This window comes from Amphiura filiformis, chromosome 17 (assembly GCF_039555335.1).
Source record: "Amphiura filiformis chromosome 17, Afil_fr2py, whole genome shotgun sequence".
Lineage (NCBI taxonomy): Eukaryota > Metazoa > Echinodermata > Ophiuroidea > Amphilepidida > Amphiuridae > Amphiura > Amphiura filiformis.
In genome coordinates this window covers 8,255,234-8,279,999 of record NC_092644.1, presented here as the reverse complement: position 1 = coordinate 8,279,999, position 24,766 = coordinate 8,255,234, and the positions used below count along the sequence as shown (strand labels likewise).

General features: G+C 38.2%; 3 protein-coding genes across 3 annotated transcripts; 2 read left to right on the top strand and 1 right to left on the bottom strand.

Moving 5' to 3' along the window:
* Positions 1 to 205: 205 nt before the first annotated feature.
* Positions 206 to 7,739, top strand: LOC140136891 (uncharacterized). The gene is made up of 3 exons (XM_072158512.1): positions 206 to 293; positions 3,199 to 3,335; positions 4,889 to 7,739. The coding sequence occupies exons 2-3, from the start codon at positions 3,223 to 3,225 to the stop codon at positions 6,048 to 6,050; spliced, it is 1,275 nt and encodes a 424-aa protein (XP_072014613.1). The 5' UTR covers positions 206 to 293; positions 3,199 to 3,222; the 3' UTR covers positions 6,051 to 7,739.
* A 5,543-nt stretch (positions 7,740 to 13,282) lies between these two features.
* On the top strand, positions 13,283 to 19,891 carry LOC140136890 (uncharacterized). Its single transcript, XM_072158511.1, has 3 exons — positions 13,283 to 13,356; positions 16,610 to 16,763; positions 17,754 to 19,891. The coding sequence occupies exons 2-3, from the start codon at positions 16,657 to 16,659 to the stop codon at positions 18,895 to 18,897; spliced, it is 1,251 nt and encodes a 416-aa protein (XP_072014612.1). The 5' UTR covers positions 13,283 to 13,356; positions 16,610 to 16,656; the 3' UTR covers positions 18,898 to 19,891.
* Positions 19,892 to 19,957: 66 nt separating this feature from the next.
* On the bottom strand, positions 19,958 to 23,445 carry LOC140136889 (monomeric sarcosine oxidase-like). The gene is made up of 3 exons (XM_072158510.1): positions 22,893 to 23,445; positions 21,607 to 21,744; positions 19,958 to 20,759 (listed from the first exon to the last, which is right to left on the bottom strand). Exons 1-3 carry the CDS (start codon positions 23,428 to 23,430, stop codon positions 20,509 to 20,511), a joined length of 927 nt encoding a protein of 308 aa, XP_072014611.1. The 5' UTR covers positions 23,431 to 23,445; the 3' UTR covers positions 19,958 to 20,508.
* Between the last annotated feature and the right edge of the window lie 1,321 nt (positions 23,446 to 24,766).

The window sequence follows — 24,766 nt, the reverse complement described above, 5'->3', positions numbered from 1 at the left end:
TCCATAATTCACAACAAGTCACACAAGAATACAACAAAAGCAATATCAAACAAACGAATCATTGAGTACAGGGATGACGTAAAAGAGTGAAAAAAATATTGTCACGCGGGGTATAAAACGCCGTGTAAAATGTTGATTTTTACGTGCTTTTCAAAGGAGAAGTTATTTGGTGGTCTGCGCCCTGAATTGTTATGACTCATGGTCACGGCCAGTGAAGCCTTTCCAATGATTGCGGGGTATGAAGCATTGTACATGGACATGAACACATTTTACTCACTTCTTGATCTTACAGGGTAAGTTCATCATTGCAATTACATATAAAATTGATTTAATCGCGTAAACGTGGTTATCATATCTAATACCGCGATATGCCGTTAGCCAGATACAGTGAAATAAGCTGAAATAGTAAAAAACAGTGCAAGCAGTGGCGCGCATGCATGCGCCATTATCATGTGTGTTTTTTTCGGAGAGCTATTCCTGATAATCATCACGCAGTGTAGATTTACTTCCGCGTTTCGTATTGACCAGGATTTTGATATTAACGAACGGGATTCAATTCAATTCAATTTTATTGAAATATAAACTCGTGACCAAAAGGCCAAATTGATTTTTTACAAAATCAATAGGCCTACATGTATAATCAAATTACAACAGGAATAGAAAAACACTTATTAATAAAATAAATAAAACACATTGCACAAGATTCAAGCACTATAATTGCCACAACACACCAACCCCATTTAAAATTAATCACACCCCAAATTAGAAATCCTCAGTCACTTTGTTATATAATTCAAGCACTTAGGGGGCTATCATTTTCTTCGGAAGGGGGGTTACAAAAAGTCGGCGTCAATAAAATTGCGATCCCCTTATTTTTTGAATAAAATAAACACACTATCTGCATATCTGTGGTCATCTTATGACTCCCTACAATTTTGGTCATCAAACATTTTATGACCCCCCCCCCATTTTTTTCCAACAATTTACGACCCCCCGTATATTGGGGACCCCTTTTTCCGAAGAAAATAGTAGCCCCTTAATGCTTTACCCACAATCAAATGAGTACCATGCATAATTACCCACACAAACATACATGATGCAGTAAGCAGTCACAAACAAATCACCCCTAAAATACTCACAGCTTACTCATGCACAGATACATTCCATGCACTGCTCACAGCATCCACCCACATCCCACCCTCCACGCCTAGCACCTGAATATATATTGCACTTTAAAACATGTCAAACATTTAGAAGTGCACATTATATACAAGAAAATATTTTTGTTCTAGCAAACCAACTTAAAGGGATACATTTTATATAAAACCAATATTATTTAAAAGTCAAGGTATCAGGAGCAATTTAGTTAAAGCAGCCAGATAAAAAGTGCCTGCTAGTTAGCATTCAAAAGATTCAGAACATGGCTTTACTGAAAACGATTTGTTCTTGAAGCTAACTGAGAAATTTTTCGAGTTTCTACCATGGATGAATTAAGCCCACAATGTATTTAGTGCATCAGAATATGATTTGTAATTATTGAAGCCATGGTCTAAGCTCTCTTTTATATTCTTTCCAGCTCATATGTTTTCCAGCTGGATAGGCTTTTTCTTGAAAAAAGGAAATAAGTACAATCTTAATATATTAATGGAGTGGAGCAAAGTACAATATGCCTTTTGTTTGAACATACCGTTTCATAATAAGATTTATTCTATGCATTTTACTGTTTATATCAATAACTAATGGAATTAATTAGATAACATGACTGAAAGTAGTCGTGAATATGTATTTCTTTGTCAATATTGTGCATACATGTTTATAGTTCTTTAATTTGACAGAATTCTAATGACCCTAGCTGCAATCTTAATCAGATAGTTTGCATAATTACTAATTATTTGGGTTGCTAGACAATTCAAAAGTACACTAGAAGTTTACTAGAGGTCATTTGGAACCCTTTGACTAAGGTTTCAGACCAAACTTATAAACTTGCTATAAAGGTTTATTCATGAAATACATTTTGGAGAAAATTAACAGTCATTACCACTTTTTAGCAATTGTACAGTCATTACCACTTTTTAGCAATTGTCCTCATTAATTTTATTGAACTACCCAGCAAACACAAAAACGTTTTAAAAACGTTTTAAATAAGTTATATTTTGGCTTTTGGTTTAGATAAAAACGTTTTAATAACATTAAAATGTCGAGTTAAATAAAGGTCATGATAACGTTTTAAAACGTTTTGTATGAAAACACACCACAACAATATTTTTAAATGTTTTCAAAAAATGTTATTGTAAACTATTTTTGCAAACCTTTTAGCCAAATATTGTGCCAATACTTAAATAACATTATGTTAAAATATTTGAACCCAGCAAACACAGAAATGTTCTTAAAATGTTTTTTCAAAACCTTTTAATAACATTTAAATGTCGGGTTATATAAAGGTCATAAAACGTTTTTAAAACGATATTGAAAATATTTTGGGCAAACATTTTTCGCAAAATATTTTTTCAACCTCAAAATAACATTCTGTTTAGAATGTTTTGTATCAAGTTTTCAAGAATATTTTTGGAATGTTATTAAAACGTTTTTATACCCTTTATATAACCCGACATTTAAACGTTTTCGGTAAAACATTTTTGTTTGCTAAGCAGTAGATTATCAAAAATGTTTTTTAAGGTTATGAAAACGTTTTATACTCTTAATATACCCTTTATATAACCCGACATTTAAAAGTTTTCTGGCAACCTTTTATAACCTTTTGCGAATGATGTCGAAAACGTTTTGTGTTTGCTGGGTAGTGGTAAGATTAAACAAAATAAAAACATTGTATTCCTCTTTCTTGATATTAACGGCGTATCCAATTTCTCTCAACTCCTTGATAAATTTATTCAAAACGAGTTCTGAGCAACTGGGTGGAACTGAAATTAAAAATGAAATGGTATTTTTTAACAAGTGTAATGAAACAACAACAAAGGAAATATAATTCCACCATTTGGTCTTAGCCCAAAATTTGCCGTTTTTACTAACAAACAATGGTGCTTTTTGGCAAATTAACAATTTGGTTTGTAACCCCACCCAACATGCACCTAAGAATAAACAAGAAAAGTGTTTCAAAAGTAAACATTCCATATTCTATCATCGGATACAAGGAGAGGTTTTGTAAACTTATTTGTATTATCTTCAAATATTTTCCATCAGATTGGAATAGACGGCGTTTGGAAAATGGGTCAAGTGGTGACTTCATCGTCTGAATTTCATATTGACACCCTCACTGATGATGCTCTCATTATCATCTTTTCATTCCTCACTCTATATGAACGTCTTATGGTCATGAGGTATGTACCTAGTAGCAGGCTAAGAGGGGTGTACGTGGCTGGGTGTAAACCAGTAGCGTAGCTAGGGGTGGGGTGGGGACAGGGGGTAGAGTACCCCATGACAAAAATTCAAAGAGAAAAGTAAAAAATCAAAGAGAAAATCGGGAAGGCAAAGGAACAGAAAAGGGCAAGGAGCCCATTTCCACCAAAACTCACCCCCATCATGAGCCCAAATAGTGTAAAATACCACATTTTTGCGCCCTTCGCGCACATTTTCACAAAAAGCGCTTTTTACCCCAATCATGGGCAACAATTGTGTAAAATACAAAATTGATGGGCGCTACGCGTGCACATTATCCAAATAAAGTATCAAGGACTTTTAAAACATGTACAGTTTCTCTAAAAAAAACCCAGTATATGCATTATATATCCCACACATAATACCGGGTCAAAATAATGCAACCGGGTATTTTTGTTAGTGCTTCAAAAATGTTTATTTGCCCCTCCCCCTCCCCCGCCATCAAGAAAGCTGGCTACGCCCTTGGTGTAAACTAGAGTGTGCCGTGGTACATAACCAAAACCACTAACGCATCCCTGGAAAAGAAAATATATACATTTCTCGTGTTTGATGTTAAATAACTTACGTTGTGTCTCAATGGGTCGATTCAGTGAAATTCGGTCACTATACTATAGCAATCTTTTGTGAATCAAAACAAATCTCAAAAACAAAAACATGTAGAGCAAAATTAAGGGATCTGGAATGAACGTTTTGGGCATTTCGACAGTATTTTTTGTGGAACATGAGAGCACATCAGACATATCGAATTGCATTCTGAATACGAAGAATGTCTTTCTGATATCAAATAATTTTCATTTTTGAAATTCACGATATAATACAAATTTTATGACAAATTATTAAAATATGATATTTTTCACATTTTTGAAATATAACAGTCCTCGAAGTAAATTTTATAAATTTAATGATATATTCTTAAAGTTTATGTAGCTGGGAGGAAAAGCCGACGATCAATTAAAAATGTTGACCTTTCATATTGAAGATATGGATTTTTTTCCCAAAAAGACCATAATTTTTTTTGGTGTTTTGGGAAAAAATCCATATCTTCAATACGAAAGGTCAAAATTTTCAATTGATCGTCGGCTTTTCATCCCACCTACATACACTTTAAGTATAAATCATCAGATTTATAAAGTTTACTTCGAGTACTACTAAATATCAATAATATCAATTTTTAATGATTTGCCATAAAATGCGTATTACATTGCGAATTTCAAAAATCTTAAATTATTTGATATCATCAGGACATTCTTCGTATTCAGAATGCAATTCGATATGTCTGATGTGCTCTAATGTCCCACAATAAATGCTGTCCAAACGTTCATACCCCTTCCCTTAACAATGCTTAAGAGAAAGTCCCATATCGAGGTAATAAAAGGGTGTCACAAAATATGTTTCGTACTTAACCAACCTTCATATTAACGAGTTGTCAATTTTGTGCAACATAATTTCTTATTGGAATATTATATTTTCCTTTGTATTGTCTTTTATTTCACAGAGTTTCTAAGAGATGTCATAGAATACTGTCTAGCCCTCAAGTCTGGACACATGTTGATTTCTGGCAACAACAACAAATGACAATGCCAAGGAAGAAATTGAGAGCTAGCAGAAACAATAAGACTTGGATGTTTCCCGCCGACGAAGAAGCTGTCCTCGATTTCCTGAAGAAGTACACCAGTGGCTCATTGAAATCTATTTATCTTAGGGTTGTGAACAAGGATATCCTAACCCATTTGAAGAAACATTGTGGCAATCTAGAAACTATTTCCTTGCTATCTACGAATGATCCACCAGAATCGGCAGATAGTTTAGACACATTACCTGAAATGATGCCTTTGCCTAAAACCGTCAAGATATGTGAATTTTCGTTTGTGACCTGGAATCAAAAGCAATGGGAAAACCTGATGATTTGCTTTTCAAATTGTACCAATCTTTGGCGTCTGAAACTTGATGGAGTGAGATTGACCCCACAGGGTTGCATGGCACTATCTGATTCAAAAGTGACTGACCTAAGCTTTCTCAACACGCAGGTCACTGGAGGACCGGATAATACAGCGTTGATGCCACTCCACAATTTGACCAAAATAAAATCCTTCATATTTTCAACCGATGCTCCGGAAAACACCCAAACATGGGTCAACCTTGACAAGTTTTTGCGTGGTATCTCCGATAAATGGCAGGTGTTGAGGTGTCTATCACTGATTGGAATACAAGCACTGTCATATGAAACCTTTGCTCTGATGACCTCGGCATTGAGACAACTGCAAATATTGGAACTCTACGGCAACACGATTACAGATGAGAACATCAGCCTCATTGCCAAACACTTGAAGAAGCTTACAACTCTAAAGCTTACAGATGGAATCTATACACCAATTGGTATCAGGGTGCTGGGTGGTCACCCTTCCATCGGAGAGCTTTATCTGTTGCAAAACCATCAAGTACAGCCCTCACCAAGGTGGCTTTTGGCCGTGTATGATGTAATACTTTCTCTTCCTAAAATAACCTACGTTAAACTGATTGGGAACAGGTTGGTAGCACTACACGCAAAGGAGAAGATACCAAAGATGACTACGGATGTTCAGATAGAAGTTGAAAACTCTGAAATTCGCTTTGAAGAAGAGTGGTGGAGTGACAGGCGACACTGTAATCTGGATTAGACTGCATTGTAACCAAATTGGGACGAATAATAGTGGGAACAGAGAACATATGAATAACCTAATTTGTTCGGAGCATAACTGTATTTTGATTCGATTTGTTTTGTTCAAACATTTCTAAATTATTAATTATACAAATCTAGTAAAGGCGCAATCCATAATATACATAACACAAAAAGTCCGCACTTATGTAATCCGTCCTACGCCACAACCTGATCTTGTTATGACAATTTGATAAGGTCTTGTGCAGATTCTAATTAGCTCCAATTTGATACCAAATTTGCTACCAAACACTCTAAATTAGCAAAGATTGATCTAAACTAACAAGATTCTGCACACGACCTTATCAATCACACTGTCATAACAAGATCAGGGTTTGGTGTAGGACGGGTTACATAAGTGCATGCTTTCTTTTTATGTTGTGTTTATGATCACATGTGACTCGAGATTTGATTCAGGCCACAGTAGGAAAATGTGAAATTGAAATACAGACAAGATTATAGGGAGCTTAGAATATTTAAATTATAAGAATATTTGCCTTGTAAAAGCGCCTAACTTTGCAGCCAAGAATGCCACAGAGGAATATAGGAATTTTAACATTATGTGTGATGTTTTTGAAGGTGTGTGTGTGAGGGGATGTGAAGGGATGTGGGGGTGTATGTATAGGTCGGGGTGTCTGAAGGGGGTGTGTTGGGGTTGGTCAGTATGTGTGTGGATGGGTCGGAACAGAAATTTGCATTGTAAAAGCTCGTAACTTTGCAGCCAAGAATGTTTATAGGGATGTAGGAATTTCAGTAATAGCACACTTGGTTTCTGTGCACGTGGGGTGTGTTTGAAGGGTGTGTGAGGGTGTGGCTTTGTGTATGTATAGGTCGGGGTGTCTGAAGGGGTGTGGTGTGTTGGGGTGTGTCCGTATGTGTGGGCCGAGTCGGTACAGAAATTTGCATTGTAAAAGCTGTAACTTTGCAGCCAAGAATGCTATATAGGGAAATAAGAATTTCAGTAACAGCACACTTGGGTTCTGTGTTGTGTTTGAAGGGTGTGTGAGGGGTGTGGGGTTGGTGGGTTTGTGTATTTATATGTCGGGGTGTGTGAAGGGGTGAGTGTGTGGGTCGAGTCAGAATGTGTGGGGTGAGTCGGTACAAAAACTTGCATTGTAAAAGCCAAGAATTTTAATAGGGATATAGGAATTTCAGTAATAGCACACTTGGTTTCTGTGTGTTGTGTTTGAAGGGTGTGTGAGGGGGGTGGGTTTGTGTATGTATAGGTCGGGGTGTCTGAAGGGGTGGGGTGTGTTGGGGTGAGTCAGTATGTGTGGGGCGAGTCGGAACATAAATTGGCATTGTGTGTTGTGTTTGAAGGGTGTGTGGGGTTGGTGGATTGATGTATTTATATGTCGGGGTGGGCAAGACAAGGCTATTTCACACCCAAATTTCCGTTAATAGCGCAAGCGACCTTTGTGCAACCAGGACATCAGTGGCGTACCGTGGCCGCCCCAATCCCGGGGGGCTGAAGAAAATTCAATTTTGCCGCCCCTTCCTCAACAGCCCGAAAAGGTTGAAGAGCAAAAACAAAAACAAAAAACAAACAAACAAAAAAAGGGTTTTAGGCGCTAGCGGCCTAAAAGCAGCCAATTGTGATGTATAGTACCATTTTTTCACAATTTTTGATGCTTTATCAAATTTTTCCGCCCTTTTTATTTACTAATTCTTTTGCCGCCCCTTCGTTTTTGCCGCCCTTCTTCTTCCACCGCCCTTCATTTTTGCCGCCCCCTACTTTGACCCCGGGGGGGGCTGGCGCCCCCAAAGGCCCCCCCCCAAATACGCGCATGCAGGTAGTAAGAACTATACATGGTTTACTTTCGGGCCAAAAGGAATTGATATGATCATTATTTTTCCTCTGCAAACCTACATAATTATATATTTGATATCTTTTATAGGGAGTTTCGCTATTGTTACATTTTTTATTGTTTTCCCCCAGAACAGGAATAGACTTATCTGATGTCATTACAACAAGGGACATTCCCTTTTATATAAGGCTGTGCTGTCAACAAGACATGGGAAATCTCAAGGGAATGTCCCACTTACATGATTACCCAGGTTAAATATTAATAGTATTACTATAGATGTATATCAATTTATATCACACTATTCACATATTATCACTATTAAATAGAGATATTATTTACATTATTTTTTTGTTATCACTGATTCAGCACCAATAAACCTTTGAACCTTGTAGTTTGTGAGGAATATCAAGGTCAAAGGTGGAAAATATTGCATCTATATATTTTACCATCCACAGCTTATATTTTGGACTAAACCGCAAAACCGCATGTAAATCAACTACAACAAATGTGGTGTGATCAAGCAAAATCAAACTGAAGTCGGACATATTCAATTTTCAATTTCTTATACGCAGTGGCGTAGCCAGTGAGAGGCAAGGGGCTGGCCCCCGCCCCGCTCGTCATGGCCGTCGGTTCATTTAAAGCCGTCGGTAGACTGAAGGCGTTGGTGGAAAAAAATTGGGTTAACAATAGACCATTTTTTACCCAGGGTGACAGAAAAAGGGGGAGAATTGATGAAAAATTATGAAAAAGTGTGATTGAAATTGAATTTTACAAAAAAATGTTGTGTTTTTATGTTGGTACCCCACCTATAATTATTTTTTTCTTTTTTTTTTGCTCTTCACTTTTTCAAACCATGCAAAAAAATTGTGTCAACAAATCACAACTTCCGTCGGCAAAAAAATATTTCCTTCGGTACATTTACAAGTTGTGCCCCTCGGTTCAAAAATCCTGGCTACGCCACTGCTTATAGGATTGTAAACAACAATTTCAAAGCTACATTTTGCAGAAAATCCCCTTGAATTTGGACAACCAGTTTCCTGGTATTCAAAGAGTTTCCTAAACAAAAGGAAACAAAATTAATTTCTTCCTTTGTTTGCCTATATCTCAAAATCAATATTTCTGACTTTTGATTGATCAAATCACAAATGGTCATGAAAAAGAGTTCATGGCATAAATCACGCGGCTGTAGACCAAACTCACACCCAAACACCTTTATTATATTATAGGGCAAATTATTTTTCTCGAGGTACTGAATACACCCGAACGTATTTTTTCAAATCGAAGCCATCTGGAATAAAAATTCCTTTAAAAAAGGAATGGGCGCCCAACTGTTTGGATACTTTTTTTTCTCTTTAAAACAATAATGTAATATTAGCATAGAAAGAAGTCCATTAATTTTGTATTTTAAACAAAGAATATACGCACAACATTTTATCCCGAACATATCAGAAAACAATAATAAAATAAAATCCAAGCAAATTGTGGTTTTATTTCTAAGCTGGGCATACTTTTAAGCAAAACAGTTGCGAAGTAAATCTAGCAAGACCGAAATTAGACGCTCTTTGCAAAGTCAAGCCAAACAAGAGAAATGTGTCTGAATGGGGAAGGTGTTCTGACAATCCAAATATAAACTTAGTCCACCTCAAATGACCTGTAACAATTTGTGATTGACATTACTTAATTCACCTCGGATGACTTTGATCTGACATTCAACTTTTTCGTTCTTACACCAATCATATCCATAACAATTTAACTCTTACAACTTCCTGTCAACTCTCTAATTTAAAACTCTAAATTTCTGTCTGTTTGCCTTTTCTGTCTACAGTTTGTTACAATTATTATGATAAGCAAACATTGCTGGGTAGATAACAGGATTTAGTTATTTACTTAATCCAATCATGGAGGTAGTATAGCTACAACCTTGGCGAAAAATGTTGCCACACCTGAGCGTTAATTGGCCAACATCCTTCCCCGCTCCCCTATTGCAATGTTGATTTGGACAAAATCGTCATCATTTCTACATTACAGTCTCCCAACATTGGAAAATGGGGGGTGGGGGGTGGGGAAGGGCAAGTGTAATCTGAATGTGCATTTGCAACTATTATACAAAATAGTACGGAACTATCCCATATTTAGCTTCGATTGCGTGCTTTTAACACCAGAACGTGCTGGTGTGGCCCTGGTGTGGCAACGAATTTCCGCCAGAGTTGTAGTAGGCTTACTACCTCCATGATCCAATCATGGCAATAACGTCAATTTTGGTCTTCAGTGTTTTAAAATACAACAATGTAGAACATGTATAATTAATATGCCGTGTTGTTTGCATACAGTTTTCCGCCCAATTGTGCCACCATATTGTAACTTTGGCAATAACCGCTATATAGATTCTATGGTAATTAGCAAACAAAAGCCATCAGTAGAGTCCTCGTTAATTGATTTTATCACTATGGACCACAATAGTCTCATCCCAATGGCATAGTCCAATAACCTCAATTACATAATCATAGTGCAAAATTTGACCTCAAGTTGCAGAGTATGAGTTTGTGTACCCAAATTTTCAAAGGATGAAAGTAGGCCTACAAATGTATTAGGGCTTAAGAACTGTTCCCATGATAGATGAGCATGTTGTGGATCCTAGTGTATGGTCAAATGTCACCGTCTATCGGGTTTCTAAGGCACACGGTAAACTGGTTGAACCCATACAAAGGTCAGGATTTATTTGGTGTTTTATAAATCCTAATTTTGTATTTTAAACAAAGAATATACGCTCACCATTTTATCCTGTGCATATCAGAAAACAATAATAAAATAAAATCCAAGCAAATTGTGGTTTTATTTCTGAGCTGGGCATAATTTTAGCAAAACAATTGCGAAGTCAATCTAGCAAGAGTGAAATTAGAAGCTTTTCACAAAGAATCACAAAGTCATGCCTATATTTTGGCGCCTCCGTAGAGGGCGCCAAAAACAAAAGAGCGTGAGCCAAAATGGCTATGAATTTAGGTCACCACAAAACAAATGTCAGGCCCATTACAATGATACAGTAATTATCCATGGCTTTCATCGTTGTAACCGTTATTTTGTAAAAGGGGTAACCCTGTCGGTTTAGGATATGGATTCTCTTCAAACTTACATACAATGTCAAATAATGTCCCCTTTATGCATCTATGTGAGAAAAAAGGAAACAGTTTCAGCGTAAATGTGAATAATTTGCAAGCCAATACGTTGATACGCGTGAATTACATTTAATTCTGGTCAGGCATCCCGATACAACGACCGAGACCAAAGTCCATGTCCCGATGGAAACAGGAAGTGTTTCGCCGTGGCACTGACAACCAGCTCGCCTCTGTACACTTTTATACCATGACAGTCTGTCATTTATACTAATTAATCTTAAATAACATTACATATCACTGCGCCCATTATCATTCTTGACAAGATAGCTCATGATGTATTTATTTCGCTTGATTATTTCTTTACTTTTAGGTATTTGCATATATCATGCACATTTTCATATTTTTTTTCTTTGTTTTATTTTAACATGATGCAGTCATGTCTACAGTAGAATTCATCTCGACCTTTGCAGGACTTAAACCCCATTAAAAGCTATTAAACCAAGATAACACTCATTGAAACAGCTCAACTGATTAAATCGGATCTTCTCTGGTTGTGCACATGTGTCTGTTTTATATGTGCGGTATCGCTATGAGGTGCTATAATACAGCTTCAGTTGGGTAACTGATTATAAAGGAAACGCAAGGAAACAATGGTATGTGGACCTTTGTTCACGAAATGAGACAATGGCCTGCTTTTTGTTAACCAGCATTCTTGAAAATGAGCAACATAATGATTGTTGACTTAACACGGTTTGGAAATAATTTCTTCATATTTTTGGTGTTATCTGTCGTTTACATATCCTTCCTAAAACACAAAAGTGCGACTATTTCCAAACACCTAAATTAGCTAAAAATTTAGGACATGTTACAAAACTATATTTTCTAGAATTTCATAGAATAGTTTAAATGTAGCTTGTACCGTTTTTTTGTGGCATCCTTCAGAACGGAGCGGTCCGTTACCAATATAGCTCAATATTTTCGGTCAAATCTCCATTCAATTAACACGGGGAGTTGGCTAGCTATGAGCTAGCTATGCTTTGCCCTCACTCATATTCTACGAAAGTGCGACTATTTCTGAACATCTAACCTAGCTGTAATTTTAGGTCATGTTAGAGAAATATATTTGCTAGAAGTTTGGAGAATAGTTTAAATATTGGCCGGTTATTTTTCACACAGTGATGTTAACTAGGCAAATGCAATATACTTCTAACATACACTATTTGTAAAGGTCGCGAATATAGGAAAACGGACAGTAACTGCAGTATGAACTAATTTTTCTAATGGGAGGAGGTGCTCTCATATTTTTTTCCATATTCCTCGTACCATGCTTGGCAATATATGGTCATGTTTTCTTATTTATTTCGCCCCTTATATGTTTGTTTATTTTTGTTTTTTGCTTTATATCATTATAGCGCCATTATTCATTATTAAAAGAGGAGGCCTATTTGTTACAAAAAATAAGAATGTCAGAAAAGGAGCATCCAGAAATACATGTATGTTGGTTGAAATTCAAAATTCTGGGAGTTTTTAAAGAACAAAATGAGGATCATTCGGGAAGATATATTTAATTCGATCAGAATGCAAAGAGGAGTCCTTGCCCTCCTAAAAGAAAACTCCTGGCAACGCCACTGGGGAGTGGGGAAGTGAGGATAGATGAATAGATGTAGGGAGGGGAGGATATGGAGAGGTGGTGGGGGTGGCTAGGGAGAGCAAACAGATAAAATGGGCTTGTGTCCTGATGGAAATATAAAATTGACAAAGCTAACGTTTACTGGAATAATAATTGAGCTTTTATTATAATAATCCGGGACAATAATATAGGCATATCACAAGAATAGTTAATTGAAACATGTTTAGAAGTATAATATTAGCGTATAGCTCATAACATAGGCCTAATTCCCATTGCATTGGTCATCGCCTAGAGATGTAATCCATGTTTATTCAAACTAAGCGCCTATTGTAATAAGTGTTAGCAACAAACCACTTCAGCAAACAAAGGGGAGAAATTTGTTGCAGTCGCTTTTACATACCCTTCTTTTGATCACCCATTGATACACTTCCCCTAGTCTAAACGTACGCTGTTGGTGCAGAAACCAATCGCGTTGAAGTGAATTTGAGCAAGAAATCGAATCGATATTTTTGAAGTTGCCGTTAAAGTTCCAGTAACTTCATTCCGCAAAGTCTCTATTGTCTTCAGTAGCCATGTATACTTTTAACCGGAACTCATCGCCCTTGCACCTTTCGCGCAGTGATTTGGTGTAATGAGCCCTTTAGTCACTGACCTCTATAGGTCATTGGTTCGGGTCATGATTTTCAATATATCTTAACCATGCAGTTGATCGAGCAGGTAAGTCGACGGTAGTCCCGGGGTCGCAGTATAAGATATTTTTTATCGTGCTTGCTATAAACTAATTTGGAAGCCAAAGAATGTGCTTGTAATAATCGGTGAAAATGAAACCAAATGTGTAGATATTATTGCTGGTATATATGCATACATACATACATACATACATATTGTGCATTTGTATGTATCAGACACACACATTTTCAATAACGTACTTCCGTGTTGTTAATATGGTTACCGTTAAAGGGGCACCAACTATAAGCACTATTTTATTCAGTTTCAGTAGTAAATCTTGATTTTGAAGCCCTTCATTTAATTACCTCGTTTGCATCATTATATACAGAGGAGGGGAGGGTACTTGGTAGGAGTGACAGGGACGATCAGCCAAGACTTCAAATCAAAGTAGGGTCAATCGGTGACAGATTTTTGAGAAAAAAGTGGGAGGTGATTTGATGAAATTAGTACAAAAGTGGGAGTCAATCAATGTTCAAAAGGGGTCTTGAACATATTTTTCAATAACGCACTTCCGTGTTGTTAATATGATGAGGGGATAGTGGTCCGTTGGGTAAGTGGTCCACTTAAGTCCAGTTGACACTCCCATAGGCCCTGTACACCAACCTTGCAATAGTTGGTACTATATGAAGTTTTTTTCTTGATTTGTGGTGGGTTTGCATTGTATTTTGTCTAGGTATGTATAACCAACAATTAACAATGAGACGACATTCCTGAACCTCATTGACTTGGGGATGATTTGAAATGACTGCCAAATATGACTTTATTACCAGCAATGTGGAAAAAGAGACACATGTAGAACCGAAAAAGTACCATTTTGTTGAAGGAGCAGAGTTCAACAAACCATAACCCCGCTTCTGGATATCATTTGAAGTCAAATGATATACCATTTTAAAGCTTATGATATGTTTATGCACGCCTCGGTCCCGCACTTTCTCTCTAGTGCTTTACAGTGACAACGGATGACGTCCATCAGTTCAGGTGGTGCTGGGTCCACTTGAGCAATGACAGGCATAGGGGTGTCGTCCTTGATCTGTCAGAGTCAGACAAACTTTGTGATATCTGCTGACTCCTCAGGAGGGGCTTGCTGATTTGCAGACTTCCACAGCATCACCTGTAGATGAGCACGAAGTACATGAAGTGCAAAATTTGCAGGTATCGGCGGTAGTGCCATAATTTTGGGTGTTGTCTTCTTCTTGGTAAAGAGCGTGAAGCGAACATGTTCCACGGATGTCCCTTGTGGTTGACCATACCATGCCAAGTAGTATGGTTTGGCGGCCTCTACGACCTCTTCTGTGGTGGAGCTAACTTCACCAAGCGCATTCGCCAAACCTGGGAAGTCTCCGGCAAGTAAATTATACAGCGCACTTGTCTTGCCTTTGTAGAATGGCTATGAAGTTGTGTCAAAACCACTAAGAGCATGCATTCCAAGCAGCTGGAGAGACTTGGGTCACAGGGTGGCACATGTGGCATTGATATGCAGGATTGTTCCATACCATCGTTTCATTTGCACCTTGCATTGTAGCTTTGCCCAATACACCTAGTAAACCAGTAGGACAAATACAGCTGTATTATCACAGAGGATCCTTATTGTGTTCTGTCCAGAGTTGGCAGCATCAAAAACATAGGACACAATGGTAATGTCTGCCTCGTCATGCTCATATTCTCCATCATCGGGACTCTCTATTATCACATTCTCTCCCTAGGTAACACACTTTCCAACTTCTTCTTGTTGTTTGTGCTCTTCACTACAACTTCTCTCTTTGGTAGATTACTATACTCTATGACAGTCTTGCCAGCCCTACGCAACCTCTCATATTTGGCAGAGATGCCCTGGTATTTGTCGAAGACAAAGATTTTCTTTGCTCTCTCTGGATAGCGATCTATGCGAGCTTGCATGGAGACAATCAGATCTGAGGGAATTCCATCATAAGGCCACATGACATGGTACAACAGCTGTGAAACATCCACGATGACAGTGTCGACGTCATTTTTGGGCGAGATCTCGATCACACAAAGACGTTTGACAATATCCGAATTCATCAATTAGAGATGAAGGCACAGAACAGAGCTCATAGTTGAACATAGACCTAAGATGCACCTGACGCCGGTGACTAACCATTATTGACCGGAGGAAAATTGTCTTTAAGTTCATGGGCTTGATCATGTTTCTTCTTGCATTCTTGCATTTCTTTTTGAGTTTGCGCATGGTTTTGATCTGGCTACTGATGAATTCCGCTTCCATCTGTTCTCCAATTGTGAGAGAATCTGCTACATTCACATCAGTAGATGCAATTTGTCCACTGACAGGATTATACAGATGAGGACGAGTGTCTTCTAGTGGATGAGGGTACTTTCCTACTTCTGCAACTATGCGAGCTCGATCTTTGGCATTGTCGGTGATCCAACTCTTCTTTGTGCTTCTGAGCAGGATGGGCTGTTGTAGTATCAGAATAAATTGTGCCTACCCTCTCTGAAACATGGACAGTAATAGAAAAGGCATCTATCCATTCCAAGACTAATTCTGGAGATAACGTCATGCATTTAAGAGCTCCTTAACCAATCTTCATATTTGGTTCTCCAAACTGATCAGCAGAGACAGCATTCCAGTATCCATTATGGTGTCGGCAAACGAGGTCAACTATGTCCTCAGCATTAAGTGTGCGCATCTCCGTGTCAAGAGTGCTACTGATACACTTCGAAAAGCTCGCATTGCTTTCATTTCATTTTCAAGATGGCGGATGGCAGACATCTTGGATTTGATCGCGACCATTAAGGAGAAAAGCAACCCAGAAATGGATTCCTCATACCAGAAAACCCTTGAAATGATATATTGTACATCAGTTTTGGCCAAGGGGTTCAAAAGTTATATTTTTAAGATGGCTGATGGCAGCCATCTTGGATTTGAGCTGATCCCACCCTTTGAGGAGAACAACAACCTCCAAAATGAATTCCTTGTACCAAAAAACCTTAAAATGATATACCACACATTAATTTTGGGCAAGGGGCTCAAAAGTTGGAACGCATTGGATTTAATGTTGTATTGGAGTTACAGGGTGTACCTAAATTTGATGCTATCTTGAACTTGAGGGCCAAATTTGAACACTAGCTAAGGACCCCAATATGAACACAACGGACAATAATTGTAATAATTTACCATTTTGGTGATAGAAATCATTGCCCTATCCCCTAGCTACGCCACTGCGGATTAACTATAAAACCACTTATACTTTTATATGTTTAGGAGATTCTGTGTGGTAGTTTTCCTTGTAATCCAAAGCTAATACGAAGATGGATCAAGCGACGTCTTCTGGATACCATTTTGACTTTCTTCCAGATGATGTTCTCATAATCATCTTCTCATTTCTGACTCTTTATGAACGACTTCTGGTTATGCGGTTAGTATACTACGTCATTATTTGATAATGATGATGATGATGATGATGACGACGACTACGACGACAACGACAACGATGACGACGATAATGATGACGATGATAATGACGACGACGATGATGACGACGATGATGACGACGACGACGACGACGACGACGACGACGACGACGACGACGAAGACGACGATGATTATGACAATGACGATGACGACGGCGACGACGACGACGACGACGACGACGATGACGATGATGATGATGAAGACGATAATGATTTCGATGATAATGACGACGATGACGATGATGATGACGACGATGACGGTGATGATGATAATGATGATGACGACGATGACGATGATGATGACGATGATGATGACGACGACGACGACGACGACGACGACGACGACGATGATGATGATGATAATGACGATGATGATGACGACGCTGATGACGATGACGATGATGATAATGGCGACGATGATGATGACGACGATGACGATGATGATAATGTTGATGACGACGATGACGACGGCGATGATGGTGATGATGACGATGAGGATAATGATGATGAATATGATGATGATGATGACGACGATGACGATGACGACGACGATGATGATGTTGACGATGACGATGATGATGACGATGATGATAATGATTATGATGATGACGACGGTAACGATGATGATGACGATGATGATGATGATGATGACGATGATGATGATGACGATGATAATGACGACGATTACGATGATGATGATGGCGATGATGACGACGACGAGGATGATAATGACGATGACGATGATGACGATGATGATAATGACGATGATGATGACGACGACGATGATGATGATGATGATGATGATGATGACGGTGACGATGATGACGACGGTAACGATGATGATGACGATGATGATGATGATGATGATGATGACGATGACGATGTTACTGTTGTTTAAATATCGTACTTTCGACTGATTATTTCTTTGTTAACAGAGCTGTGTCTAAGAGATACCACAGGATCCTGTCTAACCCACAAGTGTGGACACATGTTGATTTCTGGCAAGAGCAACAGCTGACAGAGAAGCAATTGCAGATGTTCAGACCTAGAATATACGGCAAGACTTGGATGTTTTTAGCCACCATAGAATCTGTTCTGGATTTCCTGAAGAAGTACACCAGTGGCTCATTGAAATCTATTTATCTTAAGTTTGTAAACAAGGATATCCTGAAACATCTAAAGACAAATTGTGGCAATCTGGAAATTGTTTCCTTCCTTTCTGCAAGAGATGCTCCAAACATGACAGCTATAAATTGGCACGAATATATCCCCCTTCATGAAATAATGCCCATGCCTAAAACTCTCAAAGTTTGTTCATTATCGTTTAAAGTTAATAGTAATCAGTGGCAAGTGTTACATCGCCTTGCGCAGTGTAAAAATCTGCGACGTTTGACCATTCACGGATTGGTAGTGTCAGCAGAGGTATGTGTTGCGCTTTCCCAACTAACAGAACTCAGCGTTCTCAATATGTATGTAACTGATGTGCAAACCCTGTCAGCGATGTTGCCACTTGGCAAGTTGACCAACTTAAAGACTTTTAAATTTTCAAACTTGTGTAGTTTCAACGTTGATATCGACCAGTTTTTGTTTGGCATTGTTGACAAATGGCAGGGGTTGAAATGTCTGGGATTAGCTCAAATAGACGCACTCTCAAGCCAAACCTTTGCTCTGGTAACCTCCTTATGGACACAGTTACAAGTGTTGGAACTCCAGGGCAAGACTATTACGGATGGAAACATTGCCCTCATCGCTAAACATTTAAAGAAACTTAAGACTCTGAAGCTTTTAGATGGAGACTATACCCCACTTGGTATTAGGGTTCTGTGCGGTCATCCCTCTATCGAAAGATTGTATCTGTTGAAGCGCGGACATCAGCATACGCTGGAGTGGCTTTTGGATGTGTATGATGTTATTCTTTCTCTTCCTACGATTGTCTACGTTAAGCTGACGGGATATGAGCTGAAAGAATTTTACCGCTCAAAAATGCATGTGAAAATACCCGAGGTATCAACGAATGTCCAGATAGAAGTGAAAAACATCTCTCAGGCTGGCTTCAGTTATTTCACATTGATACACTAGACTTTTTTTTATTAACTATCAACCACTACCAACCACTTAAATATCAATATTGGATATGTTAAGTTTCCTATGACATGTACCTTCAAAACAAACCCATAGATTTCCTTCACATGTTACTATGGTAAATATGGCGGCATTTTGAAATTAAAGATGGCAGCTAAAATGGCAAAATCTAGCATGGTTCCATCCTAAATTTATTCAGCATATTTTACTCTACAATACTGCAATTTTAAAGAGCTTTAATGAATGTTCGACATTCTGGAGAGTCCGAAATGTTATGTGACCTGCTACAATCAAAATGAGTATAAAGTCGCAAGTTTGTAGTTTCGAGACATCCTGGCCGAGTTGATGTTCTTTGTTTGCCGCGCACCTGTACAAACCAGTAGTATGTCTTCCGTGAATGGCACATAGTGCCCCCATTCACAAAGTAAATACAGAAATACTTCTGGCTTGTGTGTGAAACAAAGAACACCCCCGGAGAACACCAACGCAGTAGCCAGGTCGTTTCGAAACTATCAACTTGCGACTTTACGCTCATTTCATGGTAGCATGTCATATTTGGTCAGGGCTCGTTATTTCGGGGTTTTTTTTCTACAATTCTTCTACATGCTCAATTCGGACTATTCAAATCTTGATTTATTTTCGGACTATACAGTATCAAACCTATGTAAAACGTGCCTTCGACGAAATATCGAACCTTTGGAATATGAATCTGCTGACTAAATTACATTCCGATATGATGTTGATACAATACCGATTAAGATGAAATATATGTTTTAATTGTCTGTGAAAAGACGAGGTCCCTTAATTTATCTAACTGGCAGAGGACAAAGAGTAGCATATCAAGTACTTTGTTAAGGGCTCGGATAGCAATGTTTGCACAGTATTTTGGTGGGTCCTGAGAGCAGACCAGACCCACCAAATTGCATTCTAAATACGAGGAATGTCCTGATATAAAATGATTATAAAATAATTGTGATTTTTTAAAAACTATTTTATGGCAAATTATTATTAAATTATTATCAAATTATTATATTTTCAAATGATGGTCGGCTTCCCCCCAGCTATACATACACTTTAAATTGGAATAATACTGTGCAAACCAGAGGATGTATAAAGACATTCCCATAACCCAATGGGGTTTCTGACCTTGGTATATCTGGCTTTTGTACACATGTGGCACAGTTGACCATACCTTGCATTGGGATTGTGTGCAAATATCTGCTGTTTTCATCCTTTTATTTAACATTCAAAACATTGATACTTATGAATAAAATTAATGCAGTGGGACATTAAGAATCTTTTCTATAAGAAAATCCAATTTAATTTGACTTTAAGTCTCAACTATTAGCTCGTTGGCTGCAATTTTAAAATTACCATTTTGTGTGTGTAGTAATGGGGACTTTGCCTTTAAGATTAGGTTATATTGATCAAATTTCCCAATCATAGTGCACTGTAGGAATGCCTTTAAGCCTCCTCTGTGTGCAAACATTGCTATCTGATCCCTTAACAGTAACATGTAGGCTATAGTTAACTTAATCATAGTTTATTCAGTGTGGTAATTAAGCAAGTGAGGTTTTTTTGGGTGACTGAAAGTTTGATACATTTTTTTTAAAGTTTAGAAGCCACGATTTGATCTTGAAATTGAACTTTAAAATTGTCCTTAGGAAGATCATAATCCCACTGTCCTTTAGTTATCATGTTAGCTGCTATTTTGCCCACTTCATACGACCACCTTGCACCTTCGCCATTCCCACCGACAGCGATTCCAATTTGTGGAGTGATCATGTCTATGTACGGCAAGTTGTTTTTAGTTGCTGTCAAAACACAGGGATGTACATCAAATGACAACGGTTCGAAACCTGGCATAAAGAAAATGACGAAAGAAGAATATTATTCAGTTTAAACAACTTATTTTGATTAACTTGATTTTGGAATATAGCCACATGAAATTTGCAGTAATATGAACATGATTAATAAACACAAGTTCCAATTTTTATGGATTAACAAAATGACTAATTTTCCTTGATTGCGTCATAATCAAATGAAGTCTCCGTGAATCACGACATTATGCCTTATATGTTAGAAAAATAATTATCAAGCACGAATCATGTGGTTTTATTTCAAACAAACTCAATTTGACCATAAAAAACAAATACAAACAGTCGGCTCTTAACACGCGATATTCAAAATTCCCGCGTCGAAACTGTCTGGGGCAACGTCATTGCACCAGACATTTTCGGCGCCCGCAAATCTTGAATATCGTGTGTTGAGACACGCGGCTGTTTTTATTCGTTTTTATGGTCAATGAGCATATTTAATTTATTTACCTAACATATAAAGCATAATGTGTGATTGCCGAAGACTTCCTTTAATACTTTAGTCGCCAGGAATAAACGATTGAAATCTGACCAATGAGTTGGATCGTTTCTTGATGATTTGTGATAAACTATCGGGTTTCAGGGTTATCGGTCGAAAAAATACAGACGTCAGGCAGAAGAATACCGTAGATTTCCATCTACACTCATACATGCCTCTGAATGAGTGGTGTTGGGTTTTTGACAAAAGAGACAAAGGCAGACAATGTACGGTGTATGATTTCTTGCGCCTTCGTGCTGCATCTAACTGATTTCGAAGAGTCAGACGGGCGTAAGCACCAAGGCGGAAGAAATCAAAACTTCTCAATGCTGACATAATGAGCGTACGTACCTGGTAGGAAGGCATGAATCGATTTCTTCAACTTTTCAGTAACCTCTTGGTCTCCATCACCACGGTACCATTCAGCAACATCCGTGTATCTCTCAAAATATCCAAGACGTTCATGGCCAATCTTTAGGTAGGTTTTACCTAGAATTAAATTAATTGAAAATGTCCTGACTAGTAACAATTTTGTATCTCGTCATTTTCTGAGTACACGTTATCTACACTACTTTATATAGATTCCTGCCGACCCCAGAGGTACACTGCTGTGGCTATAGAGTAGCCACTATACCTTTGTGACTACTGTATAGAGTAGTACCAATCCAGTACTAGCATGTTTTTTGTACATTTGATTCCGATGTGTGTACTCTATGAGTACCCACAGAGTACCAATGACGTAGTCGAGTGTACCTCTAGGGCGATAGCAATAGGAATCGGGTAGTGAACTATGCGTTATCACTCGGTAGCATATCAGAGCGTCAGTGCAGTGGCGTAGCCATATTTTCGGAACGAGATGTGGGGAACTTTGCACTTGTGAATGTACCGACGAAACATGATATCACCGGTTATATCACCGACTATTGTTCTTATGCCTAGCCTGATCTCCCCATACCCCCTCAAACCGTTCAGTGCCATGTACCGGCCAAAACTTCAGAATGTATATACCGGGACAAGTACTCAAAGAGCGCGCGAAATTTTACAATATTGATGCTCAAAATGTGATCCCATTTGGTTAATATTGGCCTGAAACAGGTGATGGGTGACATTGTAGATTTTTCCCGGTATCTCGGGCCAAGGCAGGGGCAACGTGCCTTCCCTCATCCCTCCTGCCCCCGGTCGGCGCTGCACATTTTCCGTAATAACTAACCATGTCAAGTCACAAGGTTCATTACGCATTGCGGAAACGCGTTGCGAAAAAATTACAACGCGTTGCGAAAATTTCACGTGTTGTGATATCACCCAATCAGAACTGCATTTCTGGAAACTCAAACACACAACCTTACCACAACGCGTTGTCGATTTCCACAACGTCTATTGGAATTTTCGCAACGCGTTGTGGACAGTTTGTGAGTTATGAATTTGTTGAAATGTAGTGTTCCGAATTTTTCACGACGCGGTGTTGCCGCAATGAATTATGAACATTATGGCATATGAATGTGATACACGCCTGCTGTGCGCAGCGGTGCAAGTGCCCTCATCCCTTTCAAATTGGACGGGTGTCGCACTCTGACCCAGGCTCTGGCCCTGTGGTATTAAGCCTATTATTTCGTAGCGTTATACATGGTTATACCTACCATTTGGATAAGTAACAGGCGGACACAAGTAACCATTTTCACGGTCATCTTTACTCCTCCAGAATTCCATCATCGGTATCCCACGAAGATTCTCTAAATCGTCTGCGCTGACCTCAAGTTTTAACGCCTGCGATGGCGCCAATCTTATATCTGGAAGAAGGTGTGGCGGAAGAAGCGGTTTGGTAACCGTGAAAGCACCTGTACAAAGTAGAACCTTTCGTGATCGAACGATTTGTCCATTTGCTGTTACCACACTAAGAATCTTGCTGCCCAAAGGTTCATCACAGTTTTCATAAATCTGATCTACGATGGTGGTCATAATGTCGCATCCTTGCAAATGAGCAGCAGTTCTTTGAGCCTTGACAAGTTTTCTTGGGTTGACAAGCCCACATGTTGATAGTTCTACCACACCTTCGTGACCATCTTCAAATGTCATAAACGGATACCGTTCCATGAGTTGCTTATGTGATAGTAAGTGATGTTCAGCTTCCAGAAGTTTTAGTGATGTTTGACAGTCATGTATATGGTCGCTTCCCATTTTTTTGTTTTTAAGAAAAGGGCATTCAGTGTAAAACGAAATCCCTTAAAACAAGAACAGATATCAATGGTGAACATGTAGAGCAACAGTATCAATACATCGTAAATTTAATTGTTATCAATTATTTCAGCAATTTCAGTTATTTGTCACAAAAAGAATCATGTCTTGTCTCACGTGGGCAACTTGGGCAAAAATTACGGTGTCTTTTACTATGTACATGTATGTAATAAAAAGTGAGGCCTCGTCGATGATCATGGGTCCGGGGGACCGATGGAAGATCCCCTTGGTCGAAATCCAGCAAAAGAAATCACAAAACACAATAATTCATGATAATTACTGAGAGCCAGTTTCAGAATGTATTGATGGTATATCAGATCAGCATAAGACTAGAGAGAGAGAGTTATTTGAGATGTTTCTAAATCTACACATAATATTATCAAGATCCCTTTTTATGAGATCATGAGAGATCTGGGAAGGAAGTGATGTGTAATAATGGAATGAACAATTTGCAATAAATAATAAATAAAGTTGACAAACAAATAAAAGTCTACTAAAGAAAATGGTGGCGTAAAGTTAGGGCCTAAAGTAAAAACACTGCCAGGGGTGCCACATGGCAAGCATCAAACATGTGGGTTGACCAAGGCCAAAAGATCAAAATAGGGGATCAGATTACCTAACTGATAGAGGGCAGGAATCAATACCAGAGGATAGTGCCAGCCAGGGTCAAACATTAATTTGGTGAAATAATAATTTTACTACATGTACATTCTCTTTTAGTTTTTTAGTCTTTCAAATTTTATAATTAATACTTAATGCTCTGCGTGCTAGCCATGCGCTTCAACGGAAAAAGTTCAAGTTTTGAAATATTTTCTCAAAATATCAAGAGCTATCTTAAGAACTACTGAACCAATACTAGGCTTGTTTGTACTCATTTTAATGCATTTTTCATGCTGATTCCAAATATGGTCATGAAAATTTACATTTCTGAAATTTCTGAAATTTTAAAAAAATTTTGAAACTGTCGTCTGCAGTCGACACCCGCGTGAAGAGAGTTAATGTGTTGCACTTACACTTAATCATGTTAAGCTCACATACAAGTAAATAACTAAAGCCTCGTTGAATGGAACATTCCATATATCACCTCATGAAAACATTCTTACCATTGAACTCATAATCATTCAAAATGTATAATATTTAAATAAAGAAATTCTCTAAATTCTCATTTCACAATGTTTGAGGCCTTTCCTAACCGAAATTGATTATGCAAAACTAGAGATGTGGCTGTGATCATATAAATATACTCTCACCTGTTTTTCTTTCCAAGATATCAAATCCT

Coding starts and splice junctions, on each gene's coding strand:
- LOC140136891 (XM_072158512.1), top strand. CDS start 3,223: ATGGGTCAAGTGGTGACTTCATCGTCTGAATTTCATATTGACACCCTC. Junction 3,336..4,888: donor GAACGTCTTATGGTCATGAG/GTATGTACCTAG, acceptor TTTATTTCACAG/AGTTTCTAAGAGATGTCATA.
- LOC140136890 (XM_072158511.1), top strand. CDS start 16,657: ATGGATCAAGCGACGTCTTCTGGATACCATTTTGACTTTCTTCCAGAT. Junction 16,764..17,753: donor GAACGACTTCTGGTTATGCG/GTTAGTATACTA, acceptor CTTTGTTAACAG/AGCTGTGTCTAAGAGATACC.
- LOC140136889 (XM_072158510.1), bottom strand. CDS start 23,430: ATGGGAAGCGACCATATACATGACTGTCAAACATCACTAAAACTTCTG. Junction 21,745..22,892: donor GCCTGTTACTTATCCAAATG/GTAGGTATAACC, acceptor ATTTAATTCTAG/GTAAAACCTACCTAAAGATT. Junction 20,760..21,606: donor GATTCATGCCTTCCTACCAG/GTACGTACGCTC, acceptor TCTTTATGCCAG/GTTTCGAACCGTTGTCATTT.